Source organism: Ochotona curzoniae, unplaced genomic scaffold (assembly GCF_017591425.1).
Source record: "Ochotona curzoniae isolate NIBS_2020 unplaced genomic scaffold, NIBS_Ocur_1.0 scaffold_4683, whole genome shotgun sequence".
Lineage (NCBI taxonomy): Eukaryota > Metazoa > Chordata > Mammalia > Lagomorpha > Ochotonidae > Ochotona > Ochotona curzoniae.
This window is the reverse complement of record NW_024467121.1, coordinates 2753135-2765341: the sequence shown is the minus strand read 5'-3', so window position 1 is coordinate 2765341 and position 12207 is coordinate 2753135. Positions and strand designations below refer to the sequence as shown.

The window sequence follows — 12207 nt, the reverse complement described above, 5'->3', positions numbered from 1 at the left end:
GATTTGGGCTATTCTCTCATGAACAGTTAGTAAAAATAATTAGAACAATATTATCCAGGGAAGATATATGAAGTGAGAGCCTGTTCTTGGTGATGAATATCTAGAAAAACATCTGGGAATACCTTGAGTATTTCTGTAGCGTAGAAATCAGCCAGACTTCTCTGGTTTCTTCCATGAATGACATGTTCAAATCGCCATGTGCTGGCAATAATGGAATCCCACTGGAGATTTAATCTTTAATATCTTCCTTGTTATAAACCTGGGATCTCCTAGTTTCTCACAAGTAGTTTCTCACAAGAAAGAGAGGTTTGTCTGACTCCTAGTGGAGATGTCTAAAATGAATTGGCTGCTGGGTAGACCTTGAACTTGCTGAGGTGTATGCAAAGCCTAAACACTGACAGCAGTCACAATGCTGGGCTATCCTCCTTCCACTGGTAGTGGTTTTCAGAACAACAGTCTCATCCCCCAGTGGTATCCTCACTGGAGGGACTTCCAACCAAGTGGGACAAGACCCTTTGGAATAAAGGCCCTTTAGTTTCCTATTGTTTCATGGAAGCTTTGATGTTGGAATTGGGGGTAGATCAGTCCCTTGGAGATAAAAAGGTGTTTTGCAGGGCACAAGGCAAATATGGAGCCTACCAGCAGTGATACTGGTATCAAGTAAGCTTCAGTACTTGCATGTCTTTCAACCATATAAACAAAGGACAGAACAAAGGTTTTCAGCCTTGGAAGGCAGGAGAAAAGACAAAAGATTAACTGACGAGTTGGGGGTAAAATGGGACTCGCAAGGCAACCAAGAAGTTATGATGTAGAGGCAGTAGAGGACATGTGCTAAGGGTAACCGGCATTGAACAGGCAAACACGGAAAGGAGAGATGCCTCTGATAATGAGGTGTTCAAAGTCAGAATATTTAGTAGGCTGTCTCTCGATCGATAGAGATACCGCACAAGGAAAGAGGGGTTCAGCTAAGACATCACAATCTCTAATAAATAAAGGGAAATAACCAGAAAGAACCAAAGAGTTAAGAGAAGGGCTGCAGAGTATTTCTCTGGCCAGGTGTGGAGACCCTCGAGGGAAGATGGGCTTTGAGGCAAGGTGGAAGCAGCAGTGAAAAATGCAGAGAAGCCCTTGCACTCACTCACTATCCCCTGCCACTTTTTGGAAAGATTCATTTATTTTATCGGAAAGACAGATTCACAGAGAGAAGTGACAGAGAAGAAGATGATCTCCGTGTGCTGGTCCACTCCCCAAGTGGCCACAATAGCCAGAGCTAAGTTGATCCAAAGCCAGGAGCTAGGAGCTTCTTCCAGTCTGCCACATGGATACAGGGTCTCAAGGCTTTGGGCCATCCTCTAGTGCTTTCCCAGGTCTCAGACAGGGAGGTGGATGCGAAGTGGAACAACCCGGACACGAACTGGCACCCATATGGGATTCCAGCGTATTCAAGGCAAGGATTTAACCACTGAGCCATTGCACTGGGCCTCACCCCCCACCACTTTTACACCATGAATTTTTAAACATAGGAGAGGGTAACGCCTGCCAGGAGGCCACAGGAAACCCGAGGTTACTGAAAGCCCCAAATGGAAGGGCTGAAGTTGTGTGCAAGCAAGGTTAACAGTGAAATTCAAGTTCATAGAATACAGCAGACAAGAAGAGACATTGTCTCATGGTGGGGGGCAGAAGCACAAATCAGTAACAGGCAAGAATGTGCGAGGGCCTCCAGTAGATGCTCACGACCCACAGGTGTTATAGGCAGCAGTGACCGAGAGGCAGATGTACTGATTTTAGTACACGTTGTTTCTAGGCAAGAACTGAGACCCATGAACCCGCATTCCCCACCACACAGTCCTGCTCCTGACAGTGGTGAAGCTGCCAAGGGCTACAAAGGAAACAGGGAACAGATTCTAGGCGATCTTGTGGGATTCACAGTGGTGCCAAGGGCTCTCATGAGATTTGCTAAGGGGTAGCAAGGGCTACAAGAGCGGAGCAGCATAGGGTTAGTCTCAAGGAGTGCAAATCTATGGGGAAAGGCCAGTAGCAAGCCTGGAGTGACCAAACCACATTGTGCTCAGAGGAAGGGCACAGGCCTGGGCTGTGACATGGCATGGAGAAGAGGGTCTTAATCTCAGCAGGGCAGTATCTGTTTCATGGTTTTATGGACACTGGTCACTTCCAAGGCGAACATGAGTCCTGTGGCAGGGCACTTGGAACACTAGAGGCCGTGGCTGTATATGAAAACCGCACTTTGATATGCAGTTTCCTTTCTGTGATGGCCTGTTTTCTTCTGCAACTTACTCTAACGTGATTTGACTTGCATTTCTTTTCAGAGTCGTGGGAACCCAAGGCATCAGTTCTGCGGCCCTAATGCCACAGCTGTGCCGGTGTTCTACTCTTCAAGAAGCACCGCGGTTGTCAATTTCAAATCTGGAGTTTTCAGTGGGAACTCGAGAGTAGGGATCACCTATCAGATTGCAGGTGAGCCCCGAAGCTTCGACTTTCATTCAGCAAAACTGGATTCATTGCCGTGATCCCTAGCATTAACCCCTGTGTGTAAATTAGGGGATGAAACATAAACTCCAAAAAGGTGAAGTAAATTCTTTACAAGAAATAAAGCCCAAATTAGCGAGGTGCTCAAATGGTTTCTGAAGAAGTAACATGAAATCGTTAGAATGTTAGCATATCCTTCAAATATATCAACTGTTTTATTGCATATGTATTTGATGACACATAGGGATCACTAGATGTATTTTTGCAAGAGCTTTACCAAGCTGTAAATTTCATTACATGCAAGTTCCCCATTTAAAGTTTTCAATTCAATGATTTCTTTTTTATCATTTTCACATTGTAAATTGTAATATCTTAGAAAGAAAGTCTTAAGTGGCTTGAAGGGGTTATTGGGTTTGATAAGTTTATTCCCAGAGAACACTTTATTTAATGTTTATTTTAACATGGTTTAAACTTCAGTTGCCTCCGATAAAAACAATGAAAAAAAAAATGTGTTTGGCTTTGTGACCAAACATGGTCAAGAGCAGGGCTTTGTCTGTTCTATTAGAACAAATAACATCCCAAAGGCTTGGGAAAGAAAGGCTCGTGAATGCCCTCCACGGAGGTGCGGCCCTTGTGTCTGAAGGCGTCCGAGTGCCAGCCAGCTCCACTCCACCGTGACCAGAAAGTTCAAAGCAGTTCACAACATTCATCTTCAGAGGAGCGTGTTTGTAGCCCATTCTTCACATGGCATCCTATGGTGTTAACAGGTCACTGCCCTGCACCTGCTGTGTCACTCACCTCCTGGAGCCGCAGCTATTGCAAAGGGAAGCACAGAGCCTGGATTCCCTTGTGTCAAGTTCCTCCCAAGGCCTTAGTCTTTGTGCACTAATCCTGTCAGGTTGCAAGCGCATTCAAGGTTTCTGTGCATTCTTGATGATGATGTTTTTCTCTTCTCAGGTTGCAACAGGGAATATACCAAGGCATTTGGCAATCTGAGGAGTCCTGGCTGGCCAGAGAATTACAACAACGATGCAGATTGCACCGTCATTCTTACGGCCCCACAGAACCACACCATTTCCCTCTTCTTTCACTCATTTCGCATTGAGGACTCCAGTGGCTGCAGACAGGACTCCTTGGAGGTAACGTGTGCTTGAGTTCATGAAAGTCAGTTGAGAGTTCTCACCTTTTTCTCTAAGCCTGTTACCAACATAAGGTCCTTCTATGTCTTACTAACTTCTTCACCGTTCTTTCCTCCACAAATATTTAGTAAGCAGCTTGTAGTCCAGACACTAAAATGAAACAGGAAATAAGACATATTCATGACCCTCAGGAGGGCTAAGCCTCAGTGCACAGAAGGGATCTGATTGTTCCCATCCAATAAGCAGAGAGAGGGAGCTGTGCCTGAGGCTCGTGGCATGCAGCAGTGCCCCGGGTGTTGGTGGCAAGGTCTCTGGGCATCGTTTCTGGACAGCCACACCAGGAAGCCCAAGCAATCCATTCACATCTGCAGCCGTGGGAACAGAACTCTCTTCTCCAGGGCCAATGGTGTCACCAGAAACAGAGGCCACTCGCTAGGCCACGCGTTTGGAATTCGCCTGTGTCCTTGCTACCTTCATCTCCCCTTGCAGGGTCCTCTACCATCCCCAAAATGCCGACTGCCTTCGGCGGTCACATCCCCCAGCACCAGTGGGAATTCATATCTTGGAGCCGCAGCCTTTAAACAGGACCCCTAGTCGGGAGGAACGTGCTAGCAGCCTGGGGAAGATCACCTTCGCTTCAACATGTAGGGGAATCTTGCAGAAAGCACTTGAGCAGCATGACTCCCCCTGGCTCCCTGCTAGGAAGCCTGTATCAGTCCAGCAGGAGAAACCTGTGACTGAAGAATACCGGCAGTTACCCCGATTTGAAGGGAGTGGAAGAACCTCCAGAATAACGACAGCAGTCAAGTTACTTACACCAACTGAGCTGATTCCAAGAGCACAAATGTGCAGCACTTCCTTCAGGGCCTCGGGCGGCCTCCACAGTGAGGGCCACGGTGATGGACCCGGAGTGGCTGCCAGGAGCCAGGTGGGAGGACAGAGGGAGCCTCTCTCCCTCCCACCCGCTGACTCATCTCCTGTTTTGAAATCTCCTCTGAGCCCTGAGCGAAAACAAAGTGCCCACCACTTCAGAATGTATTTCTGAAATACATTTAACAGCAGTCAGAAATGTTAGTCATCTACTGAGTTTTGTCCTGCCCCGATGGCCAGTCATTCCTTTTGTTCTGAACTTCATTCTGTAGAGTATATTTTCTTCACGAGAGCCAAGTGTTTCACAGTGGGGTACACACACACACACACACCCACACACACACACACAATGTATAAAATATACAATGGAATAAGCAATATTGCCTCCTCCTACCTTTTAAAAGCTCCGTTTAATCACATTCTTCAAAATGTCTCACCAGAACCAAGGCTACAGGAGCATAGCACCAACTAACGTTTAAAGCACGCCCTAATATTTTAATCACTCTTAATGGCTCCTTCTGAACCCAAACGCAGTGTTTGTTTTGCAGAGTATTTCTCTCCTTTGCAAATGAAGGTAACTTCTGTGTATCTTCAGAAAACTTCATTTTTGAATACACAGGAAGACAGCTCTTCACACGCGCGCACACGCACACAAATTGACATTTAAACCATCTCCTATCTTAATGCGTAACAGTGACACTTTGGAGAAGAAAGCTTCATGTGAGTTAATGAGCATCTTGCTTTCCAAGGTGAGAGATGGGAACAGTGACAGTTCACCCTTACTTGGCAAGTACTGTGGGACCCTGCTGCCAAACCCTGTCTTCTCTCAGAGCCGTCAGCTGTACCTGCGGTTTAAGAGCAATGGTGCAGTCTCCAGTCGAGGATATGAAATCATCTGGACCTCCTCCCCCACTGGTAAGACATCTGCCCTTTGTGATGGAAAGCACTGCAGGTGGGAAAAGCAGAAGGGCCCTCGTCAATTTAGCTGTCTCCTAGTTGATTACTTTCTGTTAAAAACAAGTTTTGACAAGGAAAATTATTTTTTAGAAATTCTACGCTTACTATTTCCTTTACATATAGGCTCATGTAAGAAGCATATATAGGTATATATAGATTTTTATTTTAAATCCATTATAAATGTTATTTTGTCCAGTTTGAGTTTGGTCAATAAGTTGGTTCTCTGAGAATGTGAAAATAGAATTTTGCCAGAAAGCCAACTGACCAGCGAATTCTTGGGCTCCAATGAGAAGCTACCTGCTGTAGTTCTGGTGTCTCCTGGCAGTCCTAGGGCTTAATCCCTTCCACAGAGTGTCTTCTTGCATTTTTTTATTGGTTGTGTATCAAAGAACTGAAGGGAAAGAGAATTCATGCCAATACATTGAACGCAAGAGCAGAAGAACCCTTTACGTCCTGTCCTCAAATGTCCCAACACACCTAAACATAAGGTTTTAGGAACACATTCATTTTAAATAGATGAAGTAATAAGAAGGGATACTAATAAAATCTTGGCCCCAAAAGAAAACTCAAGGCTGCTGCCCGGTGTTTTACCTTATAGCTGAGGGGAATAGTATGCCGTGATTACAAAAGTATCCCCAAATGCTCAGCCAGGCCGCACTGAAGGTGGGACTGGACGCCATGGTCAGGAGCCTGCCCCAGGCGCGGTTCCATTACTGAGGCAGTTTTTCTGGGTCCCTGTGGATACCTGATCTAAATCCCAATGGCTTTTGTGTACAAATAAAAAAAAAAAAAATCAAAGAACTTAACATCAAGACCGAAGGAACTTGAAGCGTAACACTCTGAAACAGGTGGTGATCATAGCCACTTTTATTATGAAGTCAGTTATTGCCCAAGCTCACGATCGCACGCTCTCCTCTGGGTTGAGCCAGGAATATTGCTTTGACTACAACATTATGATCGTAAAGCTCTCTGCCATGCAAAGCACACAGTGCTAACTCCACTGTCTCGTCCAGTTAGTTGGTCAAAGTGCTTGTTCTTTTCCGTCCACGGTTTTCAAGGAACGGTCCTGGAGGAAGATGTCATGGGTCACTCTAACGCTGGGGGGAGACTGGGTGATGGTGGTGGAGTAGGCGGGAGGGATACAACCCAAAGTAGAAACAAGAAAAGGGAGAATCTCAGCCCCCTGAGAAGACAGAGTGGGTCATTTCCTTTCACATGCTTCGTGGCCTCAAGCCCCCTGTCATTCTTCCCCTGCAGGCTGCGGGGGCACTCTGTATGGAGACAGCGGCTCCTTCACCAGCCCTGGGTATCCGGACACGTACCCAAATAACACCCACTGCGAGTGGACCCTCATCGCGCCCACCAGCAGGCACGTCACGGTTAGCTTCTACTTCATCAGCATTGCAGACCCTGGAGACTGCGTCCAGAACTACCTCATACTCTACAACGGGCCCAGCGCCAGCTCGCCTTCCTACGGACCCTACTGTGGAGCAGTGAGTACAACAAACGTTTCCATTCCCGCTGGACAGTGAGAGTATCATAGCAGATAGTCTTTAGAAGGCGCCTGCCAAGTACAAAGCAAAAGCTTTTAACAAATTCAGGACATTTGTTTCCGGACTGCCTTGCTATTGGGGGAACACGGGTGCCATCTGGTGGTCATTGCATTAAATTACTGTTTCTAGTTGCCCAATGAGAATGCACTGGAATCATCTACCGCGGAGTACTTGACATAGCAGATATTGCTATTGAATCAGAATTTGAGGTGGTATAGATCCAGGTGGAGTTAGGTAGAGCATGCTGTTCTTTAAAAGCTCCATATGTAAGTTCAGTGCACCACCCAGGGCCAAATACTCATTGGCATTTGGGGGTTTTATTAGTCTATTTAAATAGTTTTTGGTTTATACTACATACACAGTTTTATGGGGCACAGTGCAACATTTCAACAGATACACGGCCTAAAGTTATCAAACCTTGCAACTAGCCAGAAATACCCATGTAGATTTCTCTGTAAATGGAACCATAGAAAATTAGACCGCTAGCTCTATTTCATATTCTACTTGTTGAAAATGGCAGGAACTGTTTGAAGAAATGGCGACCGGTGCCTGACCACTTAAGTTCTGAGCAGACAGGTCTCCTCTAGATGCGAGGCTAGTGTCTGGCACTGCTGTACAGTCACGGGTCTCTGGCCCGGCCCACTCCTCGGCGTCGGTGGGAGGGAAGCGCGCCCCGGCAGAGGCACTTCTCAATGTCCTGCGCTTTACATATGTGCATAAAAGGCTTTCTCATCAAAGAATTCTAGAACTCCAGAGAGGTTTTTAAATATGATTATTTGTAAAACTAATGTTTTTTTTTTTCAAAAATATCAAAAGCAGATCAACTTTTGTGAAATCCTGACAATTCTTTTACAATTGTAAAACTAGATGTATGCATTTTTAAAAATACATAAACTTCGTTTATTTGAAAGTCAGAGATAGATAGAGAGAGAGAGAGACAGAGCATGCGCTTCCATCTGCTGATTCACTCCCCAGATGGCTACCAGAGCCAGGGCTGGGCCAGGCTGAGCCTGAGGTCAGGAGCTTCACCCAGGCTGCCAACAGCAGTGGCTCTTCACAATCCACCCACAAGGGACTGGATCGGAAGTGAAACAGCCATGGGATGCTGGCGCCACAGCTTTACCCACTGCAACACAGAGTGGGCCGCACTACATCCATTGTGGTTACAATATTCTCCAAGTTTTATAATTCTTCTTAAATGTCTCATATGCAATCTTTTTTTTTTTTTCAAATTAAAGGTACCTCTGATTAACATTTCATAAATGGGAAGTATAAGCATAAAACATGAACATAAAAACTTTATGACACATAAAGACACAACTCAGAGTAAATTCATTACAAGTGCTGGTGGAAGTGACTGCTTGTATTTCAAATGGAGACACAAACCCTAAGATGATTTGAAGATGTTTTATGTTCTGCTAAAATGAATGTCATTGTGCTTAGGGGGCTCCCGTATCATTCACAGGTACTTGTAAAAAATCAGAGCAGCAGGGAAAAAAGCAAGGGAAATTAAAGCAGTTCAAAACTTCTGTTAAATCTATATCAATTGGTCAATGTGGAATAAGAATTTAAAATTTGGGAGCAGATTAAATTGGGAAAAAAGTTCACGGTAAAAATCTCTCTTTCTCTCTCTCTCTCTCTCTCTCTCTCTCTCTCTCTCTCACACACACACACACACACACACACACACGTATATGTTGAGGGAAAGTCTCCTGTCTTCATCTTATTGAGTTACTGTCTTGGAATTCAACAAGTCTGTGTTTTGATGACTTGGATGGGATTGAGGCGGAAGTCCACTAATGTCAGCTTTACACGAGCAGGGCATTTCGTGTTTTGTCCATTTTTAAAAAATAACTCTAGTGTTTAAAACAACTTCTGCAACATGCTAGTATCTTGAGTGACGTTGATCAGATAGTTGATTAATGAGAGGACACTGAGGCCTGGCTAGCTGCAGTCCCCACATCACCCATACATACTGTTTATAGGTGAATTTTTAATATGGTATTTTATTATTATTTCTTGAGATCACCTTTTTAAATTGATATTATTGCCAAAAGTTTAGTGCCTCTACTAGACAAGGAATTAAACAAAAGGAAGAAGATCCTTAATCAGTAAGAAAATAGGCAAGGGAGAGGCACAACAATAAAATGAACAGGTGTTTCCCTTCTCAAGATGGATTGGAAGACAGGCACAGGACTGTAGGGGCCTGTCCGTTTGTCGGAATACTTTACCCATTTTGACAAAACACTGTATTTGCAGTAAACCTTTTGTCAGCACTTTCCCTATTTTTTTAATTTTAATTTTAGCTCCCACATGTAGGGAAGAACATATGGTCTTTGTCTTTCTTTATGGCTTATTCCACTCAACAGGATGTCCTCCAGTTCTAACCATTTTGCTGCAACAACAAGCTTGCACTGAGAAACGCGTCTCATGCCACACTCCCTCTGAGCGCACAATTGAATAGGTTCTAGTAAATCCACGTACTTGTGCAGCCATCGCCACCACGATCAATTGTAGGACATTTTCATTGCCGGAGCAAAAAACCCCCTGTGCCCATACACAACCATTACATTTTCCTCACAGCTCCCCAACCCAGCAACATTCATGCTTGGCCAGATTATCCTAAAATTATGAGAGTACTTTAATGGAATCAAAGCCTAGGTGGACAGCAGGCATTAAGACAATGCTTGGGATGCAAGAACACCTGCGCTCAAGTCCCAGCCCCGTTCCCGCTGGAGCCTCCAGAAGAGCACACCCTGGGAAGGTCAGGGGTGACCTGGGAGGGGGCTCACCCCACCGGGGCCCTGGATGGAGGGCCCAGCTCCCAGCCATCCCAAGACGTGGGGAGTGAATGCAGCAGCTGAGTGTTCTCTCTCTCTCTGTCTCTCTCCCTTTCACTCTTTCTGTATCTCTCACTCTGTGTCCTCCAGACAATTATGTTTAAGTTGCTAATTTTTTCAAAGAAATTTATGTTGGTGCCAAACGTTGAAATCCATCCATGTGAGTCATCTTAAGAAAGCTCAGGCAAAATACATACCAGGAGAAAGTGTGCACGGACTACAAAGTGTGTTCTAGCAAAATAAGCTTATGCTTAATTCAATTTTTCTACAAGCTTTCTGAAGTTCCCTCACAGAGGGGGGTCATTTTGAATTCTGGAAAGCTTCCTTGTGTAGTACTATTTTTTTTAAGCTAGGCTAACATTTCTGCAAAAATGTTCACATCTGTAAAAAGCATTAATTTTTTTTTTTTAATTTTCAACTTTAGGACACCAGCATAGCGCCCTTTGTAGCTTCCTCGAACCGGGTCTTCATCAGATTCCACGCCACCCACGCAGCGCAACCCTCTGCCTTCCGGCTGACCTGGGACAGCTGAGGGGTCCAGGGCAGGGGAGTGCTCCACACTCGTCCTCCACACAGGCCCAGGAGGCATCAGGCGGGACAAACTCAGCCAGCCTGACATGCGGCCCCCGCCCATCCCTTCTAGAACCCTTGTATGTCTTGAGCAAACATGTGTACATGTACATTTGTTTTTTTGAATGTGAAATATAGCTTCTTTATTCTGAACCCTGCATGTCATTCTTATTTCTAATACTCTGGACTGAAAATTTTTAAATTCTTCACAATTGCAAGCAGTTATGACACATGTGCTAGAAAATGTTAAAGATCGTGACAAAATAGGATTATGATTTTCACTGTGAATGTCCAAACTCAAGGTAAGAAACTGAATTGTACACAACTATGCGGCATCAGTTTTTGAACCATGAGCAATTAGTTTTTCATGACAGGATATGTATTAATTTTCATATATATACACACACACATACACTTCTTCCAGAGCACAAACTTTGAATTTCAGCTCCTCGGTTAAGTTCCTAGTTAGCTATTTGTAAAATGAGATTATCGTACTTCTCCATCGGATTGCTGGACCTAAGTTCGTTTCTGCACGTAAAGCACGGAGAAGAGCCTGTGGGACAAACTCCGGCATCCGTGAAGTGAACGTCAACCCCAGCATCCCGCAGGAGGATGACTCACTGTCCCAGCAGACAGACGCCCTGGTCCCGCCCCCTCCTCCAAGGCCCCTCCTCCTCCCCCAAGGCCACGCCCAATCCCACTGTGCTCACCCTGGCTCAAGCTCCTAAGTACATCCTGCGTTGGCTACAGAAGCCTTAACCCCGACCTTGGAGTTGTCCCCTCTTTGCCTGGAGCTTCTGTGCCTTCCCACACTGAGTCTGCCCCACGCCCTGCGTTTCCTTCCAGGACCCTGGCCCGGCGGTCCTTACAGCTGAAATAGGTTCTTACAACTTTATCTCTCCCAGATCTTCAAGCCCCTCACTTTCTCACAAGAGTGCTAATGACTTGCATTCGGCACAGGCAATTCTCTTTTTTTGTCTTTTGGTTTTTGTTTTGTTTTGCTTTGGGTTTTTTTTTTTTAACTTCTTTGCAGAATAAAAACAGCTTGTGTGTGTGTGTGTGTGTGTGTGTGTGTGTGTGTGTGTGTAACTGGAACCACATTTCTGCACCCCTCCTGGCTCTGCCATTGCCCCTGCTGTCCCCAGCATTCCTTGGTCTCACTGCTGCTGGGTCTGATAGGATGACATCACCACACGTGCAGATGCTTTAGAAACATGCTCCCCCAGACGGAACTGCTGCTCGAACAAGCAAGGAACTGGTCAGTCAATGTCTGTAGCCATGGGGTCTTCAAGGTCCAGAAGTCATGAGAGGGCACAGTGCTCTGGCTGGAGAGAATCCATCCCTTCTCACGCGGCATAGAGAGCCGCCTGTCAGGGATCGGTGGATATGCATGAGGGTGGACTTCCCGCTGCACTGGGAGCTACCGAGTGTACGAGTAAGCAGGGCGAGGCCTCCGGTGTCTGTGGTGGGGGCAGAAGCTACTTCCTCACTATAGCAGGTTTCACTCGGACACATTTCCTTCTAGCACTTTAGAGGAATTGTTAAGGGAAAGAAGAAGAGCAGCAAGCATCACTGTTGGCTGAGCGATGAGCTGGATGGGGGGTTTGCGCACAGGAAATGAGAGCAGGTGTCTGCCCAGCACTATGTCACTCAGCCCTGGAAGGGGCCAAGCAGCTTCCCGCGACCCTAAAATCTTTTTAGCACAGGTAGTCCCACCTGGTTTTTAAAGTTTTACATCTTAGGATTTTAAAAGATTTAAAAAATGTCAGATTCAATCAGCTCAGCTGGCTT

General features: G+C 45.6%; 1 protein-coding gene across 1 annotated transcript in view; it reads left to right on the top strand.

The window, feature by feature from the left end:
- Positions 1 to 10508, top strand: part of CUBN (cubilin) — a 228532-nt gene extending 218024 nt beyond the window's left edge. Inside the window, exons 67-71 of the mRNA XM_040968271.1 lie at positions 2328 to 2475; positions 3445 to 3626; positions 5246 to 5411; positions 6711 to 6946; positions 10271 to 10508. Coding sequence (XP_040824205.1) covers positions 2328 to 2475; positions 3445 to 3626; positions 5246 to 5411; positions 6711 to 6946; positions 10271 to 10378 — 840 coding nt within the window. The 3' untranslated portion in view covers positions 10379 to 10508. The remainder of the gene's footprint in view (positions 1 to 2327; positions 2476 to 3444; positions 3627 to 5245; positions 5412 to 6710; positions 6947 to 10270) is intronic.
- Positions 10509 to 12207: the final 1699 nt, after the last annotated feature.